The sequence below is a fragment of the Larus michahellis genome, chromosome 12, assembly GCF_964199755.1.
Source record: "Larus michahellis chromosome 12, bLarMic1.1, whole genome shotgun sequence".
NCBI classification, from domain to species: domain Eukaryota; kingdom Metazoa; phylum Chordata; class Aves; order Charadriiformes; family Laridae; genus Larus; species Larus michahellis.
In genome coordinates this window covers 11,527,187-11,547,605 of record NC_133907.1, presented here as the reverse complement: position 1 = coordinate 11,547,605, position 20,419 = coordinate 11,527,187, and the positions used below count along the sequence as shown (strand labels likewise).

Here is a 20,419-nt window from a genome sequence, read left to right as displayed (position 1 = left end):
TTGTGCAGCCTCTGACTCTTGCCATTTGTCGTGTTTGCAGGGGAAGTGAAGTGCCTTCAGTGGGAGCTGGAAGCAGAGAGGTCTCTCCTGAAGCAGGAACGGCAAAACATGGCGCAAGAGCTCCTGCAGAAAGAAGAGCAGCATACCGACACCCTCAAAGTTCGGGAGGCCGACCACCAAGGGGAGATAAACAAGCTCCTGCAAGACGTGGTAGGAAACACTATGCTTCTGAATCCTTCAAGCAAGCTTTGTGGGCTGGCTTTAGGAGAAGAACAGGCTGAGCGTGTGAAATGGCAGCAGTGGTCTGTCCCGGGCGACACGGTGCCGGGCCAGGCAGCAGAGCCAGTGGCTCGTCCTTGAAGGAGCGTGGAGACCCCCAGGACTCTGGTGGGACAGTAAATGCAGGCACGGGTTGCGTGTGGGCGTAAGAGGAGTTCAACAGAAGGTTGGGTGGTCCCCAGCCAAAGCATGGCAGCAAAGGGCTGGGATCTTAGCAGCCTCCCGCCCGCCATGGAGTAGACTCCTAACGCTGCTGCCAGCTGCAGGCGGGGGAACTTTGTTCCTTCCTTTCTGTCCTTTGGCGGCTGACAGAGGTGTTGGAGCAGATGGAACAGGCCCCTTGTTCCTGGTACTGGCGTTCGCGGCCTGTCTTGTGAGGAGGGCACGAGGGTCTGGTCCCTTTCTGACCCTGCAGTCCGTCTGCACCTTTTCCTTGATGAAAAGGGAGCCGAGCTGTGAAAATGGAGGCTGTGAGCCTACGCTGTTCTGAGGAGCTTGGCTGAGACTTCATCAAATGACTGAATGGTTTGGGTTGGAAGAGACCTTAAAGATCTTCTAGTTTCTACCCCCATGCCAGTGGGACACCTCCCACTAGACCAGGTTGCTCCAAGCCCCGTCCAACCTGGCCTTGAGCACCTCCAGGGATGGGCCAGCCACAGCTTCTCCGGGCAACCTGGGCCAGGGGCTCACCGCTCGCACAGCAAAGAATTTCTTCCTAATATCTCATCTCAGTCTCCCTTCTTTCAGTCTAAAACTGTTCCCCCTGAGGCCCTTTAGGGACTGGAAGGGGCTCTAAGGTCTCCCCGGGGCCTTCTCTTCTCCAGGCCGAATCCCCCAACTCTCTCAGCCTGTCCTCACAGCAGAGGGGCTCCAGCCCTCGCAGCATCTCTTTGGCCTCCTCTGTCCCCGCTCCGACAGGTCCGTGTGCTGATATTCATGGCCCCAGAGCTGGAGGCAGCACTGCAGGGGTTCTCCCCAGAGCGGAGCAGAGGGGCAGAATCCCCTCCCTCGCTCTGCTGGCCACGCTACTGGGGATGCAGCCCAGGATACGGGGGGCTTTCTGGGCTGCAAGTGCACGTTGCCGGCTCTCATGGACCATCACCCCCAAGTCCTTCTGCTCAGGGCTCTCTCAATCCATTCTCTGCCCAGCCTGTGTTTGTGCTTGGGCCGAGAAGAAAATGTTTGCTAGTAATTCACCATTCAGCTGCTCAAACGCTTTCTGTCAAGCCCAGAAGTAATGAAAGAACTACGCAGCTTGCCGTTAAAATTAATGCGAGTCCAAGAGCTGTGCGTGGGTGATTGGTTCTCTCCTATCTAGGCAAGATTAAGCAATGTGTGGTGGTTGGGATTTGGCATGGAAAGGAAAGGGCACAGTTGACCAAGCGAATGTACTAAACGTAGCAGAATTTTGTAAGGATGGCTGAACAGCAGCGACACTGATGGTGCTTAGAGGATGCTTTCAGAGATGGAGACTTCTGAGGTCCAGCTTTCCCAGGGTATTAGAGAGAATGGAAATGGTACCGTTGGCTGGTGAGGTTGAAGGCTTCATTGCGCTTTCAGGGTGTTCTTTTGGCGCAGGGATTTCTCCGAGGTGATGTGGAGGAGGGCCCCTGGGAAGGGAGAGTGTTGTTTTGGGCTGTGGACCGGGAGGAGGAGGAGAAGGGACGTAGCACTGTCCTTTCCTCCATGGTCGCTCTCCGCGATGTGTTGACTCTGGCCCTTCTCTCCTTTCTGTGGCACCACTCCCATCATCTGCTCTCTGAATGCCCAGCAGGCGATTGCAGAAGGGCAGCGGCTGTCCTGGCTCTCGGAGAAGAGACTCCTGTCGCAGCGGCTGGAACGTCTGCAGCGAGCAGTTGCAAGGCTGGACCGGGAGAAGACGGAGCTGAAGCAATACAGTGCTGAGCTCAGGAGGACTCTGGAGGAGGTAGACCAGGCTTTCGCTGCCTCTGCGCAGCATCACGGTCCTCTGGAAGACACCGCATTCCCAGAGGCAGCACTGTGGAGTCCTCGGCTTGTTTCCTTCCCTCTCCCACTGTGCCCTGTGGCCACACACTTTTGTCTTTTCTCTCTCTTCTGGCACCCCGTTGCCTTCGCAAATGCACGTTCACTGCGGTACCACCCTTCTTGCCCCAGTGTCCTCGTACACACCCATTGGACACTCTTGTGTCAGGAACTCTTTCCTCCTGCGCGCTCTCTTCCGTGGGCTACTTGGAGTGCTTTTTGGCCCCAGCGTTCTGTGGTGCAATTCACAGTCCCTGAGCAGCCATCTCCTTGCCGTGATGTCCAGAGGTCCTTTTGCTCCTTGTTTGGTGGCAGGCTTCTGTGACCCTTTCTCCTATCCAACGTGCAGGTGGAACGTGAACGGAGGCGACTGAGGAGATATTGCAGAGGTCGTGCGCTGCCAGATGCAGGCGGATTTTCTGTCTCCGAGTCTGACCAGCACGAGATGCTGGCGTCTCAGCAGGTGAGACCAGGATCTTACTTGGTGGGAGGAGACTCTGGCCAGATGGAGGAACGATGGCAGCAGCCCCCCAGTATAGACCGGCTGAGGAGCAGGAAAGCTCTCATCCAAAGCCGCTGTGGCTGTGCTGGTGGGCACAGCTCTGCACGATGCTGTGGCCCGAGTTTTGTTTGGCCATGGGGAAGGGAGACGGGCAGGCAGTGGGAATACCCAGTCAGATGCGTCCCTTGGCCATGGCCAGACAGCATCGTTCCCCGAGGTCTGGTCTCTGTGGTGCCTGTGGGTCAGGCAGGGTGGGAGAGGGATTGGAGGAAACTCAGAAAACGGAATGGATGGGAAATAGAGAATAGTCTAAGGACGTTCCCCTTGAGCCTTGCTCGTCTTGTTGAGCTTTCCCATTTTCCCTTTTCACGCGCCAGCTGTCACGTTTTTAAGGCAGATGAGAACAGAAGAGTTCCTCAGTGCCTTGTGTCACCAGTAACTCTCCTGCTGAGGAAAAAGCCTGTGGCAGTAAGGTGGCAGTAGCCCCAGTCTCTCTCTTGGAAAGGGGAGTTGGGTGACTTAATCCTGTAGGAACCTCTCTCTCTCATATCCATGGGATGTCTCGGGGTTGTACGTGTGAATGGTGAGCCAGAGAGAAAGTCAACTTGTTGATAGTGTGAGGTGAGGCCAGGGTGACTCTGGGAACCTGCGACTTCCATTCCCCGAAGAGCAAGTGTTTGTCGGGGCTGGCGTTAGAGGGTGCGTCTTCCCCGAGAGCCGGGACCGTGGAGCTAGGGCTGGTCCTACCAGCGTGGGCTTGTCTGAGCTCGGCCTTTGGCCTCTTTCAGGTGTCCCTTCTGCAGACGCAGCTGGCGCAAGAGCGAAAATAGAAGCGGGACTGGATTGAGTGCTGTGCAAAGACCGGCCAGGAACTTCAAGACCTTGAAGGCCAAAGCTGCTGCTCCGATGGCAGAGACTCGGGAGCTGCGCTGAACCTTGTCCTGCCGCGGAGCAGCTGCAGCGTCGCAGGGTTCCCGTCTTGGGCCCTTCCCTGGACTGTGTTTGTTTTCCTGTGGGCAGGGGGGGTGCATTTGTTCTGTTTAGATTTTGCAGCATGTGCTAGTGATAGTGGGGTTTTATGTTTTTGTACTAAAAACCGTTTTGTACTATTTCTGAAGGAAAAAAGGGAGAGGGGGTTTTATGTTTTTGTAATAAAAACCGTTTTGTACTATTTCTGAAGGAAAAAAGGGAGAGGGGTTTTTATGTTTTTGTAATAAAAGCCATTTTGTATTGTTTCTGAAGGAAAAAGGGAGAGGGGTTTTTATGTTTTTGTAATAAAAGCCATTTTGTATTGTTTCTGAAGGAAAAAGAGAGTGGGGTTTTTACCTTTTTTGTAATAAAAGCATTTTGTACTGTTTCTGAAGGAAAAAGAGAGTGCTTGGTACATTCATGGGTCAGGAAAAGGTTAGAGTAGGGATATCAAAAGAATATGGTTAAAAAGTTACAGGAGCGCTTTGTATAGAATTGTAGTAGAACTTTGATGGAACCTGAGCTGAATTCCTGAAATTAAACCTTAATTGGCCTAATTAGGGGGATCTCCCAAACCGTTCCAAACTTGGACTTGAATGCACGTGTGTGATGAGGGCTGGTAAGGGAACTGTAGCTCACTCATGGGCTGTATCTTTTCACTGTGAACCTGGGACTGTCGGAAACGTGTGGTGTGCTGGCTGTTGTTAAACGCCCGGCACCCGATTCTGCAGAACTGAAATAAAGCCAAATATCTCGACTCAGTGTGTTGATTGGTTTTTGCACAGCGGGTGAAGAACCCTGATTTAGGGCCATCTCCTCCTGCCCTGGTTTTTCCCATTCCCCGCCTGCAGCTCTCTTTGGGTGAGCCCTGGCACCGGCTGCTCGAACCTGCTCCGCTGCACCGTTCTGGGCCTCCACAATAGACCTGCCTCCCCGCTGCGCAGCGAGGAGACCCAAAGGCCATGTGGCAGAGCGGTCCCCAGGGGGAGACGCCACCGTCCGTCCCCGGAGGGGCGAGAACAAGGGTTTTGTGCAGGGCTGCTTGCTCTGAGGAGAAAGAGCCCTGGAGAAAGGATCTCAACACAAGGACCGCCAGAACCCAGGCTCAACAGAGCTGGGCCAGTCCCTCTGATAGCCCGGCCACAAAGCTTCCCAAAGGAGACAAAAGCTGGGTCTTCGTCTGACCCAGGCTGTGGGAGGGAGGAAGAGGAGGGAAATCATTGCAGGGAAGATGCCCGGACAGACACAGTATGGCCTGGCCTGAAGGAAGGAAGGCACAAGGCACCCCCTGGGAGCAAACGTTTTATTGTCCGCCTGGTGGAGCTGCGCGGGGGCTCCTTGCCCCAGGAGCCGCACACCTCCTCAGGACCAAACGCTGCCCAAAGCTCCCCAACGTGCTCGCCACAATCTCTCGAGCCACCAGTCCCAATTCCTCCCATCACTCCGCAGGAGAAGTGTCCAAAGGCTCTGCCTCTCTGGCACTGGCAAACAACCTCCCGCCGACCCCATGGGGAGCCCTCCTGAAGACGTGGAGGGGCTGATCCAGCGCCTTCCCCCATCCAGCACTTCCCCGACCACGGTCTCAGCCTCCTCTTTAAGCTCCTGCTCTTCGGCCAGCGTAGCCCGCAGCAGCGTAGGCTGGATGCTGTTGGGCACGTATTCTCCGGCACGCTTCTGAGACTAAACTGAGGAGCAGCTTGGCATGAGGGGATGGTCAGGCATGAGGGGATGGTGAGGAAGAGCCGCTTAAGACAGGACTGAAGTGTAATGTGTTGGGATTCTTAACTTTGGGGGGTAGGTATGTATTAAGCTGGCCCCCCTTTAAGGGGGCTCGTCCCCATGCCCACTGCGTTCCCGTTGCCATGGCCCGTGTTCCATCTGTAACTGCCAGTCCCTGGCGACGGGCACAACGCATCCCCTCTGCCCTGTGCCCGACAGCCCTGCTCTCCTGCTCCCCACACAGCCCTGCTCTCCTGCTCCTCACAGCTCCTACCCTCCACCCAGCCCTTCCCTTCCCATCCCACCTGCTCCATTACCTTTCCCCTAGCGTTGTGATAATGAAGGCGACGAAGACCAAGAGGCTTGCGCTGGCAGAGGTACGTCCCTGCTCCCCGGAGGTGGGCACCCAGCAGTGGTCGGGGGGCCGAGACCTTGTCTTGCCCTCTCCCCCCACCCCTGCAAGGTCAGGGGCTGGCAGAAGCCCTTCTGGGCTGCTCATGCCCTGCTGGGATGCAGCATCCCTGCGCCGGGGGGACACGTCCCCACAGACAGCCCAGGCAGCCCCGGGCTGGTGCCGCAGGGATGCTCGCCGGGAGCAGGCGGGTGCTGGCCGGAGCCTGAGCCGGTGCCTGCGCTGCCCCTTTCCAGGCTGGAGCCGTGGGAGCTGAGCCCTGCCAGCGGAGCAGCGCCGAGCCCAAAGGCCACCTGCACCGAGTAAGGAGCTTCGGGGCGCCCAGGCAGGCGCAGGGCCGGGGTCTGTGCAGGGGGGGGCCCTTGGCCGGGCTGTGTGCTCAGGGCCCCATGGGGCAGGGAGCAGGGCCGCTCACCCCTGCCCTCTCTGTTCCGCCAGATCCAGAAGACCATGCGAAACACCAAAATGATGAAGATACAGAAGTACAGGAGCCTCCAGCTGCAGGCACTGGGGCGCCAGTGCTGGTGGGTGCTGGTGGCCAAGGAGCTGCCCAGGTCCAGCCAGCTCCTGCTGGGGCTGTGGCCACGGCTCTCCCTGGCCGGCGAGAGGGGCAGGGGTGTGGAGAGCCCTGTCCCACGGGTCCACTCGGCTGGGCAGGGCAGGACCAATGCACTTTTCTGCTTGCCTCTTGTCTTAGGATGTTAGAACTTGCACTGGAGGCTGTGGATGAAGCTGCCAGGAATATAAACATAGAAGAAGAAATGGAGGTTGACAAGAAGGAGGAAGTGGAAGAGATGGAGGTGGATGTGGAGGAGGAGGAGGCGATGGATGTGGACGTGCCATCAGGAGGACAGGCATGTGCTCGCCATGCACTGCCCGCAGGGAGGGAGGGTCTCCTGCCACCGGGCTGGGGCTGGGGCTGGGGCTGGGGTGGGTGGTCCCCGCTGCAGGGACACGGCAGCCGCTGCCCTCGTGCTGGTGGCACAACCGCCCCCACCGCGCCGCCCTGAGCCGCCGTCCGCTTTGGGCCGGGAGCGGTTCCTTAGGGCCGGGACAGGCAAGTGTAAGCCCGAGCCCAGGTGGGGCTCAGCGCTGGCAGCAGAGTCCCGCTGTCCCCAGCGTGTCCCAGGGCTGTGGCCATCGAATGCCCATCACAGTGAAGCCCGAAGTGAAGGAGCTGCTGCCGCTGAGCTGGCTCGGGAAGCCCCAGCTCTGCTGGGTGAGGCGCTGCTCGTTAGCCAAACGGCCGTGCCGCTTGCTTTTCTTCCAGGGGCAGCAGACGTGTGGCAGTTCAAAGCAACACACAAGAGCGACAAAGAGGAAGAGATGTATATAGTTATATTTCTACAGTTGGGTTTCTATAGGATTTATATAGTTGTATTTCTACAGTTAGTTGTATTTCTATAGTATTTATATAGTTGTATTTCTACAGTTGTATTTCTACCGTTGTGTTTTGTAGTTACTTGTGTTTTTGTCAGTAGTTGTAGGTAGTTGTGTTGTTGTTAATAAAGAGTTGTGTTCATGTTTTTCACACCCAAGTTCTCTTTGCCTTTGTTTGGGCACCCGCGGCGTTTGCAGAGTTGTGGTTCCAGTGTCTCGGGGATGGCGGGGCTGGAGGCGGCTGGGGGTGCTGGCACGGGCGCCCCGGGGGCAGGGGGTCCCTGTACAGGGATGGGATGCGGCTGATGGCAGGGACGTCCCTGGGCACCAGCGGGGTTCGTGGGCTGCTGGAGAGTGGTGGCCCCAAGAGCAAAGGGGTCCCCAGCTAAGTGCGAGCTCTGCTGTGACCAACCCCTGCCGTGATGCCATCAAAGCAGGCGGGAAACCTGCTGCTGGCCTTGCTGCTGGAGGGAAAGGAAAGGGAGGGATGGGGCACAAGCCAGGATGAGGCCGCAGAGCTGCAAAATGCAAACTGATCACCCGAGGGCCATGACATCCTTGGGAATGGCTGGTACAAGGATGAGGGGAGAAGGTTTTGGAGCTGTAGCTGCTGATGTTTAAGGCTTTGAACCTCGCCACGCTCGGGTCTTTGCTTCTGGTTCTGCCTTGCTTTAGCCAGGGCCGTGCCCAGAGCTGAAGCCCGGAGCAAAGCCCTCCTTGCCCTCCGGCATTCCCGCTGCTGTCAGCGGCCCCGGGCCCTGGTCGCCACTCGGGGCGAGCCGTGGAGGGGGCAGCGCAGGCTGCGGGGGGCTTTGGGGAGAGGGAGCTGGTGCAGGGGTGCGGTGGGCGCAGGGTGTCGGGGTGCGGGGAGCCGTGGGTGCCGGCAGAGTGGCGAGGGGGGGCGATGCCGTGCGGGCCGGGGGTGCAGGATGCGGGGAGCGGCGGGGGGCCGGGGCTGCGGGCACGGGGCTGCCCCCGGGCGCTCGGGAGCCGCGGCCCCGCCCGCCCCCTCATTAGCCGCGGCTCATTAGCGGCTCATTAGCGGCGGTCCGGGACGGGGCGGTCTCCCCGCGGAGGTGGTCGGGGAGCGCTGCCGGCCATGGTGGTGCGGGCGGCGGTGGCCGAGCCCAATGCCGGTGTGAAGCGGAGTCGGGATGGGTCGTCGTTGGGGCATGGCCGTGCTGCTCCTGACCCTGGGTAAGGCTGCCCGGGCGGGGGTCGGGCTGTGAGGTGCCCGGGGGGGCTGTGGGGTGCTGGGCTGCGGAGGGGCCGCTCCCCGGGGTGCGGAGGCGGGGGGCGATGCGGGGTCCCCTCTCTGTGTGGCTGTGTCGGGGCTGTGCGTGTGTGTCCGGTGGGTGTCGGCTGGCGGTGCCGAGCTGCCCGTGCCCCGCCGGGTGTCCGTGCCCTGGGCCCCGGGCCGGGGGTGCCGGTGCTGGGGTGCCCCGGCTGCCCCCGCATGGGCTCCCTGCCCCGGCGGAGCGGCGCTTTGGGGCTCTCCGCAAAGGGCGGCGGGGCTGGGCAGGGGCGAGGGACAGCATGAGGTTGGTGTGTGTCCTGCGGGGAAGGGGCAGCTCGCCGTGCCTGGGTGGCAGCGGCACGGTGGTGGCCGTGGTGTGCCCGGGTGAGCCTGGGGAGGAGGTGGGGGTGGGCTCTATCCCCCGAGGTGTGGGCGCTGACGCCGACCCCGTGGGTGGCTGGCAGGGCACCTGGCCGGGCTGCTGGCATCGGGCACCGCCTGCTCCAGCGTTTACCAAGGCTTCTCAGACTGCGTCCTCCAGCTGGGGGAAAACATGGCCACATACGAGGAGGCGGATGGTGTGGAGCTGCAGAGCTTGCACCGAGTCTGTGGGTGAGTAAGGTGGACACGCTTATGCTCCCCAGCTTTTCCGATTTCAGATAGACCTGGTGAGCTCCCTCCATCCCTCTGTCTGTCTGTTGCATGGGTCCAACCAGAGTTGGCGTCCCTGGCCCTTACCAATAGCTTCATCCCCAGGACTTGTGCTGCGACCCCCTGCACGCCTGCAGCCAGGAGTGGGGCTGGTGGGACCTTCTGCCCTACAGGAAAGTCTCCCCTGGACATGTGGGTTCCAGCCAGCGATTCGCAGGTGTCCGAGCTGTCCCAGGGTCCAGCACTGCAGGGAGCAGCCTTCACCCGGTCTCCAGTTGGATCCTGCTGCCCAAAGCAATCCTTCTCCCTCCCTCTGCCTCTCCTGAGACCCTTCCTGTGAGAGCTTTCCTCCTTTTGGCTTGAATTGTCCCCCCTTTTTGTGTTGGTGAGTTTGTAGCGAGTGCCCCAAGAAGATGGTGTTGGGAGGGCATTAACTTTATCAGAGCTGTAATAATCGTAGAAGAGCTGGGTAACGAGGGTGGTGTTGGGTGGGTTTGGGGAAAGGTCTGCTTAAAAAGCAAATAAGCGGAAGTGGTGAGGTAGGGGGCAAGTAGAAGGCTGGTAATAAAATGTTTGTCTGGATAAATGGGGCCATCTTTTTGTGCCCAGCAGTGAGTTGTGGGGAGCACAAAGGAGTTACAAGGAACTGCAGACAGCAATTAAAGGAAACCCCAAGTGCCTTTGGGCACCTGGCTCCATGGGACAGCTGAGCTCAGGATGAAAATTCTCTGTGGGATGTGGCTGAAGGCTGGGTTGAAACAGGAACTGCTCTGCTTTCGGCTGTGATATATGCCTTTTTTGAATATGTGGCTTCTTGGTGTTAGGAAACAGCCGAGCATGCAGCCCAAGCACCGGCTGTGATTGACTGATGGTGGATTGATTCCTCTGCTGAAACTCACATGAAATGTGCGAGACGAAGGTTTTTTGCAGGTTCTGGGGCACAAACCATCACAGAACAGGTCCTGGGATCTTCCCCGCTGGCAGGGCTGGGGCTCTGCACCTTTAGGGCCATGCCAGCTTCTCCTGTTAGTCCCAGCGCACAGCTAGCCAGGCGTGCTGTGGCTGAAGGAAGCAGGTGATGATGTCCCAGCTTCCTGCCAGGAAATATTTCTGAATTATTGGTCTTTAAGCTTCAGCCTTCTCTGCTGCTGTCTGCTTTCCTGGATCCGTGGTCCCATCTTCGGGAGCGCGGGTAGGGGACAGACATGGAACTGGGAGCTGGCATGGGGCTGGTGGCATCTTGGCTCTGCGTGCACCGTGCTGCCCCAGAGCTGACGGCAGCCTGCCTGGCTGAGCAGATGGAGGGTTTGAAGGGTGAAACACTGGGAATGGCCATCCAGAACCAGGCAGGAGCTGTCATCATTCCCTCAGCCATCCTTTGCTGGAAGACATGGTCAGGTTTAACCCTTGCCTGGCAGAGCTGCCTTCTGCTGCAGCTTGGGAACGAGCGTGGGAGGTCACCTGGGCTGGCACCAGCTTTTCTCATTTTCTGGAGATATTTATTCTGCCAGAGTGACTCGGTTTAATGAACTCCCTCACAGCTGGTGTTCTGACGTAAGCCCCAGTAGGAAAACCAAGTAGAGTGCTCGGGTTCGCCTGTCCGCACAAGGTGTTGTCTCCAGCACAGGGCACTTGAACAAAACCAAGGTGCCCCTTTTCCACGTGCAGGGTCCCTGCTCAGCTGTCCGGGCTCCATCTCCTTCCTGAGGGGTGGCATGTGTGCCTGGTGTCCTGGTGTGATGGGGAAGATGGCAGAGCAATTGCTCCTGTCCTCTATGCAGTCCACAGCTTGCAGGTAAATTATGGCTTGGAGGCGATGCCCAGCCCCAGATAAGGTGGAACAGCAAAACTGAGGTGCAGGAGGTGCCTCAGAGTGCAAGTCCATGGGTGCTGGGGGCTGGCAGAGCCCGGGGAGCTGGCTGGGACCCAGGGGGTGCCACCTGTGGCTGGTCCCTGCCTTGCCCCAGCGCTGGGTGCCAGCATTCCTCCAAAGAAGCTGCAACAGGAAATGCTTTTGTGAAGCTCTTTTCTTTCAAAGTGAGTTTTTTATCTGAAGTTGTGGGGGGAAGGTTAGTAGCAAGTGTGGTGTAGAGCCTTATCTGTCCCTTGGGGAAGTTTTTGTTTTGGTGAGGAGCCACTTCCAGAGGAGAGGATGACCCAAGGCATTTGCTGAGGTTTTCGGGCTCCTACTGTTTTATTTTGTGGGTTTGTACCTACAAAACAGAGACTTTGCCTGTGAGTTCAGCTGTGTCAGGACTTACAGGCACGCTAGAGTGGATGCAGCCACCTGCCAGGCTGTGGGTGCCCTCCCCCTCACAGGGCAGCACCTACAACAGCCTTTGGGGGGGTCTGATGAGGAGTCTAATGCCCCACTATCCTCGGATACTCGGCATCCAAAAAAAATCGGGCAGGGATGCCATTCTTGTCCTCCCTACGCTGAGTGGGGGGCACATGGCCCAGCTTGGTGCCTGCTGTCCTTGTCCCTGGGCAGCTGGAGCCCACCCCTCCCTGCTCAGCCTGACACCCGTGGGCGTGGGATCGCTGGAAAAGGCTCAAACCCCGCTTCTTCAGAGCCACCGTGCTGCTTCGCCAGAGGTAAGGCAGGAGCTCGGGGAGGGGATGAAGCTGGCAGGCTGAGTACTGCTCTGGGTAAGTACAGCACGGGGTCAGCCCACGTGGCGCTGGCACCAGCATGACGGACTGGTGGGGTGGTGTCCACCGAGCCCCTCCTGGGACAGCTTTCTTGGGGGCTGCAATTTTAAGCTCAGTTTCTGCTGGGATTCTCTGTTGCCTGGTTATACCTCTGGATCTGAAAGTAATCAAATAAAAAGTAAAAATCCAAGTCCTCATCCCCAGGGGAGGCAGCCTATGGGTCTTCAACAAGCAGCTCCTGATTTTTTTTACTGCAGGACTGTGGGTTACCTCTGCCTGTCTTGTTGTTTTCCCCTGGTGCTCCCCAAGAGTCTCTTTCCATTGAGCAGCTTCTACTTGTGCAGGGTAGTACCCGGCAGATCAATGGAGATGTGTCTAATGAGAACACAGTCAATATCTCCTCCCGCCCCTGCCCATACCTTAGTTATAAAGCTGCGACCGCCTGCGGGAGACGTTGTCCTTCTTTCTTTGTGCTTGCGTTTTGCCCTTGACTCAGCTTGGAGAAAGCTGTGAATGAAACACGCTGGGCCTTTGTTTACAGCCCATTTTAGATACTTAGGGTGCTCAGTGACAAAGGGAGACGTTTGTTGATGGAAAATAATGGAATTTATTGACTTCCAGAGACAGGAGGAAAAAAAAGAAGAAAAAAAAAAAGGCATGAAATAATTTCAGTGTGTTTTGCTGTTTGGAGTTTTAGCCAAGATGCTCTGTGAGACCATGGAGAGGATGACAGAATACTGAGGCAGTTGCTACTCACAGGGCCGGCTTGGGGCAGCAAGGCTCTGCCCAGCTCCTTGGCATTGTGCTACGGCAAAGGGACTGATGGTGCGGTGTCTCCCCCGGCTGCAGGTACTGGGATGAGTTTCACACGTGTGCCCTGACGGCGCTCTGGGAGTGCCAGAAGGAAGCAGTGGCCATCTGGGAGATGCTGAGAAGGGAGTCTCAAAAAATCAAATTTCAAGGCAGCTTGTTCGACCTCTGCAGCCCCAGCATGACCCAAAGCTTTGCCTGGACCCACGTTCCCAACGTTTCCATCCTGGGCATCCCCCTCATCGTCACTTGGCTGAACTTATAAACGGCAGCTCTGTAAGTATCGCAACAAAGGTGGTGGCAGCGTGTCGTTTTGTTTTTCCAAACCTTTGAGGAATACGCTGTGCGGTGCTCCGTGAACGCTTTGCTCCATCCTGCGCCTGTGAGACGTGGAAGAGCTCGGCAGCATCTCCCACGTTTTGCTCTTCCTCTATAATTTGGACTAATGCCTGTCCCCTTCTGCCTCAAGGCACAGGCACAGATCTGGCTGACTGTGGAATTTGGGAGCTTGTAGATGTGGGGCAGAGGATTGGGGGAAAAATGATAAATTGGCCATGAACGCTGGATTCTCTTGCACTCTTCTACGGGTACTGGAAAGAAACCTGTTTACTTTGCTGGCTCTTTCCACCTGATCAACTCTCCAGATTTTTGATGTGGGCACTGAAAACAAGATGGGCATTTTCATGGCTGGTTTGTGAGGCACAGGGGATGGTGTAATGGTGTATGTCCTGTCAAAGGCAGAAAGGAGACCTTACTGCCTGTACGAGCCTTTTTTCTTTGAGGACATGGTGAAACCCCTGCTGAAGAACAATCTCAGGTGCATGACCTATTCTCGCTCACATCTGGATTCCTGTGTAAATCCCATGTAATGTGTACATCCCTTTTCTAAGGAAATAGAGGACAAAAATATTTGGGGGAAGAGGGAGTGTCAAAATAGCATGACAAAAAGGATTTAGAACAACTCTCTTGTTTTAAAGCTTTCTCCAAAGGTACCGTCTCTGTGGGTGGCAGTGTGTAATTCCAGAGTATTAAAGTTTGTTGTAGAGTCTGCAGTGTTAAAGAAATTTCTTCACTCTAGGTTTTCTGCAGCAGAGTCTCAAACGAGAGATATATAAGTAATTTAAAGTAAAATCAGTAAGTAGTTTATTTGAATGGTACAGCAGCATGAACAGCTCGATCTGGGTACCTCCATGGAGAATAATATAGAAATTTGGGCAATTACACCCTTACAGTCTGAGTTTCCACCCCTCACGTGACAGTTTGGACCAACAGTAATATTCAGGTCTGGGGTCTTCTCATTCTTCACTGGATTCTTTCTCTGTGTCCAGGCGGGACGTTCCTTCTCTTCTGCTGGTGGCTGAGGCTTCCTTATCTTCCAGCTTGAACCACCTGTGCGGCCGTATTTTACTAAACTGGGTAAAATTCAAAATATCTAGTTGAACGTGTACAACTTCCAGCCCGAGGCTTTGGTGAAATGCTCATGTAAGCTTTTCATAGTGCGAGCACCGTCGTTCAATTATAGTTCACTCTCATTCGTTAGTATTCCTTAACCACAGCACGAGAGAAGTTACTTGTCCCCCCTCCTGCTCGACAGCAGAGTCTCTTCTTGCCTCCTTTGTGGCTCAGGGAATTGTTAGTTTTGCGGCTTCAGTACAGGCATGACGGTATTTGTAATAGGGAGGTGCTTACAAGTGATTTCTGGGTCTGTTAGAAACACTCGGCAGTATTTTTGGTTAGTAAGATGCAATTGTGCGTTTTAAGGATGCTAATGAAGCTGTGTGCCCTGCCTGGCTGCACAGGGCCGTAGGAGCCATGGTGACCCAGCGTGGGTACGTAACCTGTTCCTGGGAGGGTCTCAGGGCAGTTCCTCGCTAAGAGGAAGCACAGTGAGTCCTGATGGGACGTTCTGCTGCTTCCAGTGCATTCCCCATGCAGTGCTGAATGGGGAAAGAGCTGGTCGTCATCATGCTCTAGACCTATGGCTCAACAGCTGGATGTGGTGGTAAACTCCATGTTCTAATTATGGGACTCAGCTGTCTTCCATCAGATCTGAAATTTCCACATTCAACTAATGAGGTCGTTCAGCCGAGCTTTCCTAGATGTGTCACACATCACTTTGGCTGTTTCCAGAGATTGTTTGTCCCTGACAAAGGGCTCTTGCTTTGTCCTCAGTCGGGGCAGGCAGCCGCTAACAGTGAAGGGTGACCCTGGCACTGATGGTCTGAGTGCTGCCTGCTGTGGGAGTGGGCACAGCAATAGATGCCTCCAACTGTAAATGGATCTGAGAAGTTCTGAAATGGTGTCCCCAAACTTGAAAATGTGCTTTACAGTATGAGCAGGGGACCTGGGACCCTGCTAGCCCCAGAGATCCCACCGGATGCATTACAGGCACGTGGGCAAGCTTCTCCTACAGCAAAGGATCCTTTTACCAACAGTGGTGTTGGGCTTTTTAATGATGGCTCATGCTGCTCTGCTTTGGCATTCATGTGTTCTGCCTCTTACCTTGTCTCTCACTTAACGTTCTGCTCCTGCAGCAGCAGGAGGGAACGAATAAATTGAGGCAAATTCCAAGAAATAAGTCAGGGAGGAGAAGCTGGTGTTCAGGCAGCACTTCAGTGCAATGAACCTAGGCTTTCTACAGACAACAGAGTTGTTACTTATGTACTTGGCATTTCAGACACAAAGCCTTAAGATAAGTAGGAGAGAAAGGGTAAACCAGAGCACTGCAGAACCTGCAGTGAACCACTCAGCTCCTTTGTTTTTTCTTCTTACTCTGCTCCAGCAGCAGCATGTGCTGTTTGATCCTGCTCCCTGCTCCCCACTCCCCCTGTTATCTCTTCTCCTGCCTCTGGTTTGTAGCTGGGGAAAGCTAAAGCAGGTGGGTATCGTGTACAAGCAAGGCTGGAGTCTTCTGGATCCAAATCCTGTACCTGCTCTTCATTTAGAATAGGTGTTTAATGCCTTTAGGAAAACAAACAAGCACAGTCCCCCAAAATCCCACAACCCTTAGCTTTTCTTTGTATTTGGCGTCTTTCTCTCTGTTAAAATTTTCTACTTTTAAACAGCTTTGGGGAAAGAGAATATAAAAGTCTCAGCAGAGATCTCTAAGAAGTCGTCTTTTTGCAAAACCATGGATGCAAATGGCTAACTGACACTACCACTGTCTCTAAGAAGAGCAGGTGTTGGGGCATATCTTCCCTGGAAGCAAATCCCTCAAGTCCATTGCACACAAAAAACAAAGATTCATTATGAAACAAAGACCATCTGCCACCATTCTGGTACAGAGCAGCAATTTTTATTTTTTTTTTTTAAAGCCAAAGGTGCTCCGAAATCTTGACTGAAAGCATGTGAGTGAAAATTAGGTCTCACAGTATGGGAGTGATGAGTTTCAGAGGTTCCCTCCTCAATCAATATTTCATTTTTAGCAGAACTTCCCCTATGACTAGGACAATTACAGTAGATTTCCTTTAAAAAAGAAAAAAGGGATATAGATTCAGCCCTCAAAGGCAAAGTCAGCAGACTTTCAGAAAGAATTTCTAATCCTACAGCACACTTCGTGCTGATGCAGCGCAGCTCATTGGATCTCCCACAGACTCAGTGTTAAATGCACATTTGTCAAGGATTCTTCTCGTGGCCTTGCTCTGAGCATCTCCAGATAACAAACTGTACCCTCACACACACCTCCCCCACCCCGGCAAGGGAAGCTGCTGAAGCAGTTACAGCATATCTCATGTTCAGAAAAAAAAGGAGGTAAGTGTTCCTCAGTCTGAAGTTTTCATCTCTGTCCTTACAGGGGAACAAAGATAGCACCTCTTTGATATGGTCTCACAGCAACTCTGGGTTCAGCCGCCCATTCTCCTTTAAGAAATGGGATGAATGTGGCTTTTCCTCTGCTCTCTCATATTCACTGTAATTAGTCTTCTAGCTCAGATTTGCCTTAAGACCACCCTTGAAGTACATATAAGTTCACACTGTGCTTTGGTATTAAGCCTTGAATTAAACCTGCAAGCTTTCCCTGTGCAGGGCTGGGATGTTCTTTCTCAATAACAGCAACAAAAAGCAGGAGAGGACAAAATGACCCTCAAAGAGTCTTAAAATACGACTGACATCAAGCCAGTGTTTGTCCAGCCCAGAGGCAGAGCGTGCCTTCTGCTGTGAGCTCTGATCCCAATCGCTTGCTTGCTCACCGCTCTTTTCTGAAGGAGATACTGGCACCTACTGGAAGACCAGTTTATATCTAGGCTGAAGGTGACTTGAAGAAAGGCAAGTATCCTTATATATGAGAAACAAGCAAGGTTTTGATGAATTGTCTTGTTGACTGCAGAGCAGGGTTGCAGGGAAAGCCCTAGGAAGTGACCTCTGTGTGGCCCTCCAGCAAGCGTTGGCTCCTGCCCAGAAAAAAACTTGTGCAAACTCTTCCCTCTGAATGACTGCTGCTGTTTAAAACTGTGCTTAAAGGGGCTTTTGGTCAGGAAGAGGTCCTGGCAAAATCTCAGAATATAAAAAGTGATGTCTAAACAAATGTAACCGGCAATCCTCCTCTGTGGCAGACCTGCCAACTATTTAAAACATCAGGATGTTATCCTGGCCCAATTTATAGTATCTGAATATGAAAGCAGGAATTGAAATACAGCTCCGCCAGTAAAAACAGTCAAAAGAGCAGCTTCAAAGAGTTTATCAACTTCTACATCTCAAATCATCCCACTACTTTTCAACAAACTGAACTAGCAAACAATTTATGCAAATTACCACTTACAAATATTAACATACAAAGGAAAGTTACTGCAGCAAGATGCTGCACAGGAGAAAATCTGTCCTTAGAACTGGCTTTGCCCTCATTTGGTATTGCACAAACTGGTCACCCCTCAGTCGAAATCAGGCAGGATGCAGATCTGCTTGTTTGGGCTGTGGGAGCTGGAGGAACCATCCAGCTTTGGCCCCTTAGCAGTAAGGTGGTGTCCCTGCGTGCCCACAGGTGATGTGTATTTGAAGTGCCACTAAAGGCAGGCACATCCTGTTATTTTGAGAAACAAACAGCAGTCTCTCACTTAACTGAACGTCGCCTCTACCAGACCAGATCTGTTGCTAGACTTCTGAAGCCTGACAGGAAGACCCAGGCAAGTGGGAACAGCAGCGTGGCTCCAGGACACCTTTGCAAGCTTCCCCCGGTCAGCTCCAGCCTCGGGCTGAACACGTGGAGACCCTTGATTGCTGACAGCTCCTGAAGCGAGCATTATACTGGCTGACTTCCCAAGACAGCACTCATTGATGCCCTCATTTCAGAGCAGAGGTATGAAATATTTATTGTAGGAAATTTTATGTGCCCTAAACAACAGGCATCTTACAGCCACATGTTCTCCTCTGGCCGACTCCTCCTGTTGCCATGATACAGACACTCATGGTACTTCTTGAAGTGCTCAGCTTCCCAGGAGAACCGTAACACGCTCACAGCAACATAATATTTTTATTATTACAAAAGATTTCTTCAGCAAACCGCTGTCTGACATCTCTATGTATTAAACACGGAAACGGCAAACAAACCCATCTAATGTTACAGGTTATTTAGGGTCTCAGCTGGTGATTCAGGTAAGTACAACTATTTTCTTTCTCCCCATCCATTCTCTTCCTTGACTTTTTTTCCAACCAAAGCCCAAACAAGTTACAGATTGGAAGCAGCAGCTCCCAGCCCCACTGCTCACTGTGCCAGCCCCTGCAAGAAGAGCTGACCATTGCATTACCCATACAGGGCACCCCCATATTTGTTAAATTCCAGATGCTCCTCACACATCCAGTTTTGCTACCTGGCTTTTAACAGTCTTATGAGTGAAGAGTTTAAGAGCACGCTCGCCATACAGTCATATTAAATGCTTTGTGTTAACAAAATAAACATCTGCTCCTCCCCCATTGTTGGCTGATGCCAGAGAAGATGCTCACGCTCATGCAGTCACCAAGGTCCAAAAAAAAAAAAAGTCTAAACAGACCTGCTGTGCTTCTTCAGTGGTGATTCTCAGGCATTTAGATGCACTTATGCTGGAAACAATGGCATAATGCAGCATATTGTTGCCAGAGCGAGTCTATACGTTGGATTTGGGGGCAGAATTGAGGGGGATTTCTCTGAGTTCTATCCTCATACAGAGGTACTCCCCGATTGCAGCCATCAGCGCAGTACACACGATGTGCACCAGCCACCACGTGAGAGTCGAGGGAAAGTGTGAGTTATAAATCCAGCAGCCCAGAAGGTGGAAGAAGTGAACTGTGACTGTGAAATCCAGGCACTGCTTTCCTCGGCGGATGAAGTACAGCAAGCCCAGAGCACTGCAAAATAAAGACAGATTAATAAACAAACTGTGCTGTGTCTATGGAAAAGGGGATACAGCAAGAGCTAATAGAAGCTGTCAGTGCTAATTATTTAGCTGCTTTAGACTTCTTAGATGTTTTAAGGATAGGTTGTTTCTGATCTTGCTCCCAGCAGCTGCAGCAAGACTTAAATGCTTACAGCTTTTTAATCATCTGATAGCAGGGAAATGAGCTTTTAGTTTAAAATTTCCTGCCTGGCTCTCTGCACAATCTCCCCCAGTAATCTTTGCCCAGTGGCAGGGGCAAAATACATTCTTGTTTGTAGATCAGTGTTTGCGGAGATCCATTAATTCTAACTTTCAGTAAAAGCTCTCACAGAAGCAAATCTCATTGCCAGCTGGGAAACTGAGGCAGTGAAGTGAAATGACTTATCCAGGCTTTAGAAAGTCAGGAGTCAGCAGTTCCCCACTGCCCTCAGCAGATGCTCTCAACCAGGCACAGGGCTGTCAGGAGATGTTTTGAAAGAGGCAGTATGTCATGCTGAATTCTCTTAAAGTTTGATGTTAAGAAAGAACAAGACACAGGCACTCCAGCTACTTGCTGACTTACCAGGTGAGCGCATTGAGGATGAAAGCCATCATGGAGAGCCTCCCCGGCGGGGTTGAGAAGCCTAAAATCTACACGGGACTATTAGTAGGAAACCATGGCACAAATCACAGCCCACAGCACGTAATCTCCTCCCGTGGCCCAGCTGCATCGGCATGGCCCTGTGCTGATTATGATCCGTAAGTGGAGCCTGAGCAGTTACAGCAGTCCTTTTAAGAGGTCTGTCTCTCTCCCTGGGGATACCTACAGAAAAGGGACAGGTCTGTTTCTATACTGAGGGGTACCACCTAAACGGGGGCTGTGCCTCCATACTGGGGTTACCTATATGGGGGGGTGCTTGTCTTTATACTAGGGGAACCTATACGGGCTGTCTGTCTCTATACTGGGGGGTGGCACCTGTACAACTGTCTCTGTACTGGGGATTGCACCTATTCGAAGGGAGGGGTGGGCCTCCATACTGGGGGCACCTCCACAGACGGCGGGTCTGTCCGTATACCGGGGGGCAGCTGCATGGAGTCGGGGCGGTCGGCCTCCATAGCGGGGTGTTACCTACGGCGGGGGACTGTCTCTCATACCGGGGAATGCCCACACGGGGAGCGGGGCCTGTCTCCCCCAGGGGAGCCTCCGAGCAAGGCCTCCCCCCCACCGCCCCAGGGGCCTGTGCCCAGGACGGGCCCGCCCCCTCACCTCGTCGCTGAAGACCTGGTGGAGGGAGGGCCCGGTCCTGCCCAGGGTGCCGAGGAGGGCGAGCCAGAGCCCCAGCGAGCTGTAGTAGCCGGCCTGCAGCAGCACCATCTGCGCCACGATCAGCGCCGGGTCCCACACGTAGCTGCGGAACTGGGCCGCCATCGCCCGCCCCGCCGCAGCGCGCCGGAAGTGGCGCCCGTCCGTCCCGTCCCGT

The 20,419-nt window shown here is 54.1% G+C and overlaps 2 protein-coding genes across 4 annotated transcripts; one reads left to right on the top strand and one right to left on the bottom strand.

The window, feature by feature from the left end:
* Positions 1-8,331: 8,331 nt before the first annotated feature.
* On the top strand, positions 8,332-13,614 carry LOC141750129 (neuritin-like). 2 transcript variants are annotated; one of them, XM_074604751.1, is made up of 3 exons: positions 8,332-8,462; positions 8,967-9,114; positions 12,655-13,614. In XM_074604751.1, the coding sequence occupies exons 1-3, from the start codon at positions 8,420-8,422 to the stop codon at positions 12,878-12,880; spliced, it is 417 nt and encodes a 138-aa protein (XP_074460852.1). In that variant the 5' UTR covers positions 8,332-8,419; the 3' UTR covers positions 12,881-13,614. The 2 variants fall into 2 exon arrangements, 1 of the variants encoding a protein (XP_074460852.1); XR_012589590.1 differs by lacking the exons at positions 8,332-8,462; positions 8,967-9,114 and adding an exon at positions 10,829-10,948 and having other exon boundaries at positions 12,655-12,782.
* Positions 13,615-15,888: 2,274 nt separating this feature from the next.
* On the bottom strand, positions 15,889-20,411 carry SYS1 (SYS1 golgi trafficking protein). Of its 2 annotated transcripts, none has more exons than XM_074604749.1 (3): positions 20,206-20,411; positions 19,522-19,589; positions 15,889-18,930 (listed from the first exon to the last, which is right to left on the bottom strand). In XM_074604749.1, exons 1-3 carry the CDS (start codon positions 20,365-20,367, stop codon positions 18,690-18,692), a joined length of 471 nt encoding a protein of 156 aa, XP_074460850.1. In that variant the 5' UTR covers positions 20,368-20,411; the 3' UTR covers positions 15,889-18,689. The 2 variants fall into 2 exon arrangements, 1 of the variants encoding a protein (XP_074460850.1); XR_012589589.1 differs by having other exon boundaries at positions 18,847-18,930; positions 19,522-19,761; positions 20,206-20,341.
* Positions 20,412-20,419: the final 8 nt, after the last annotated feature.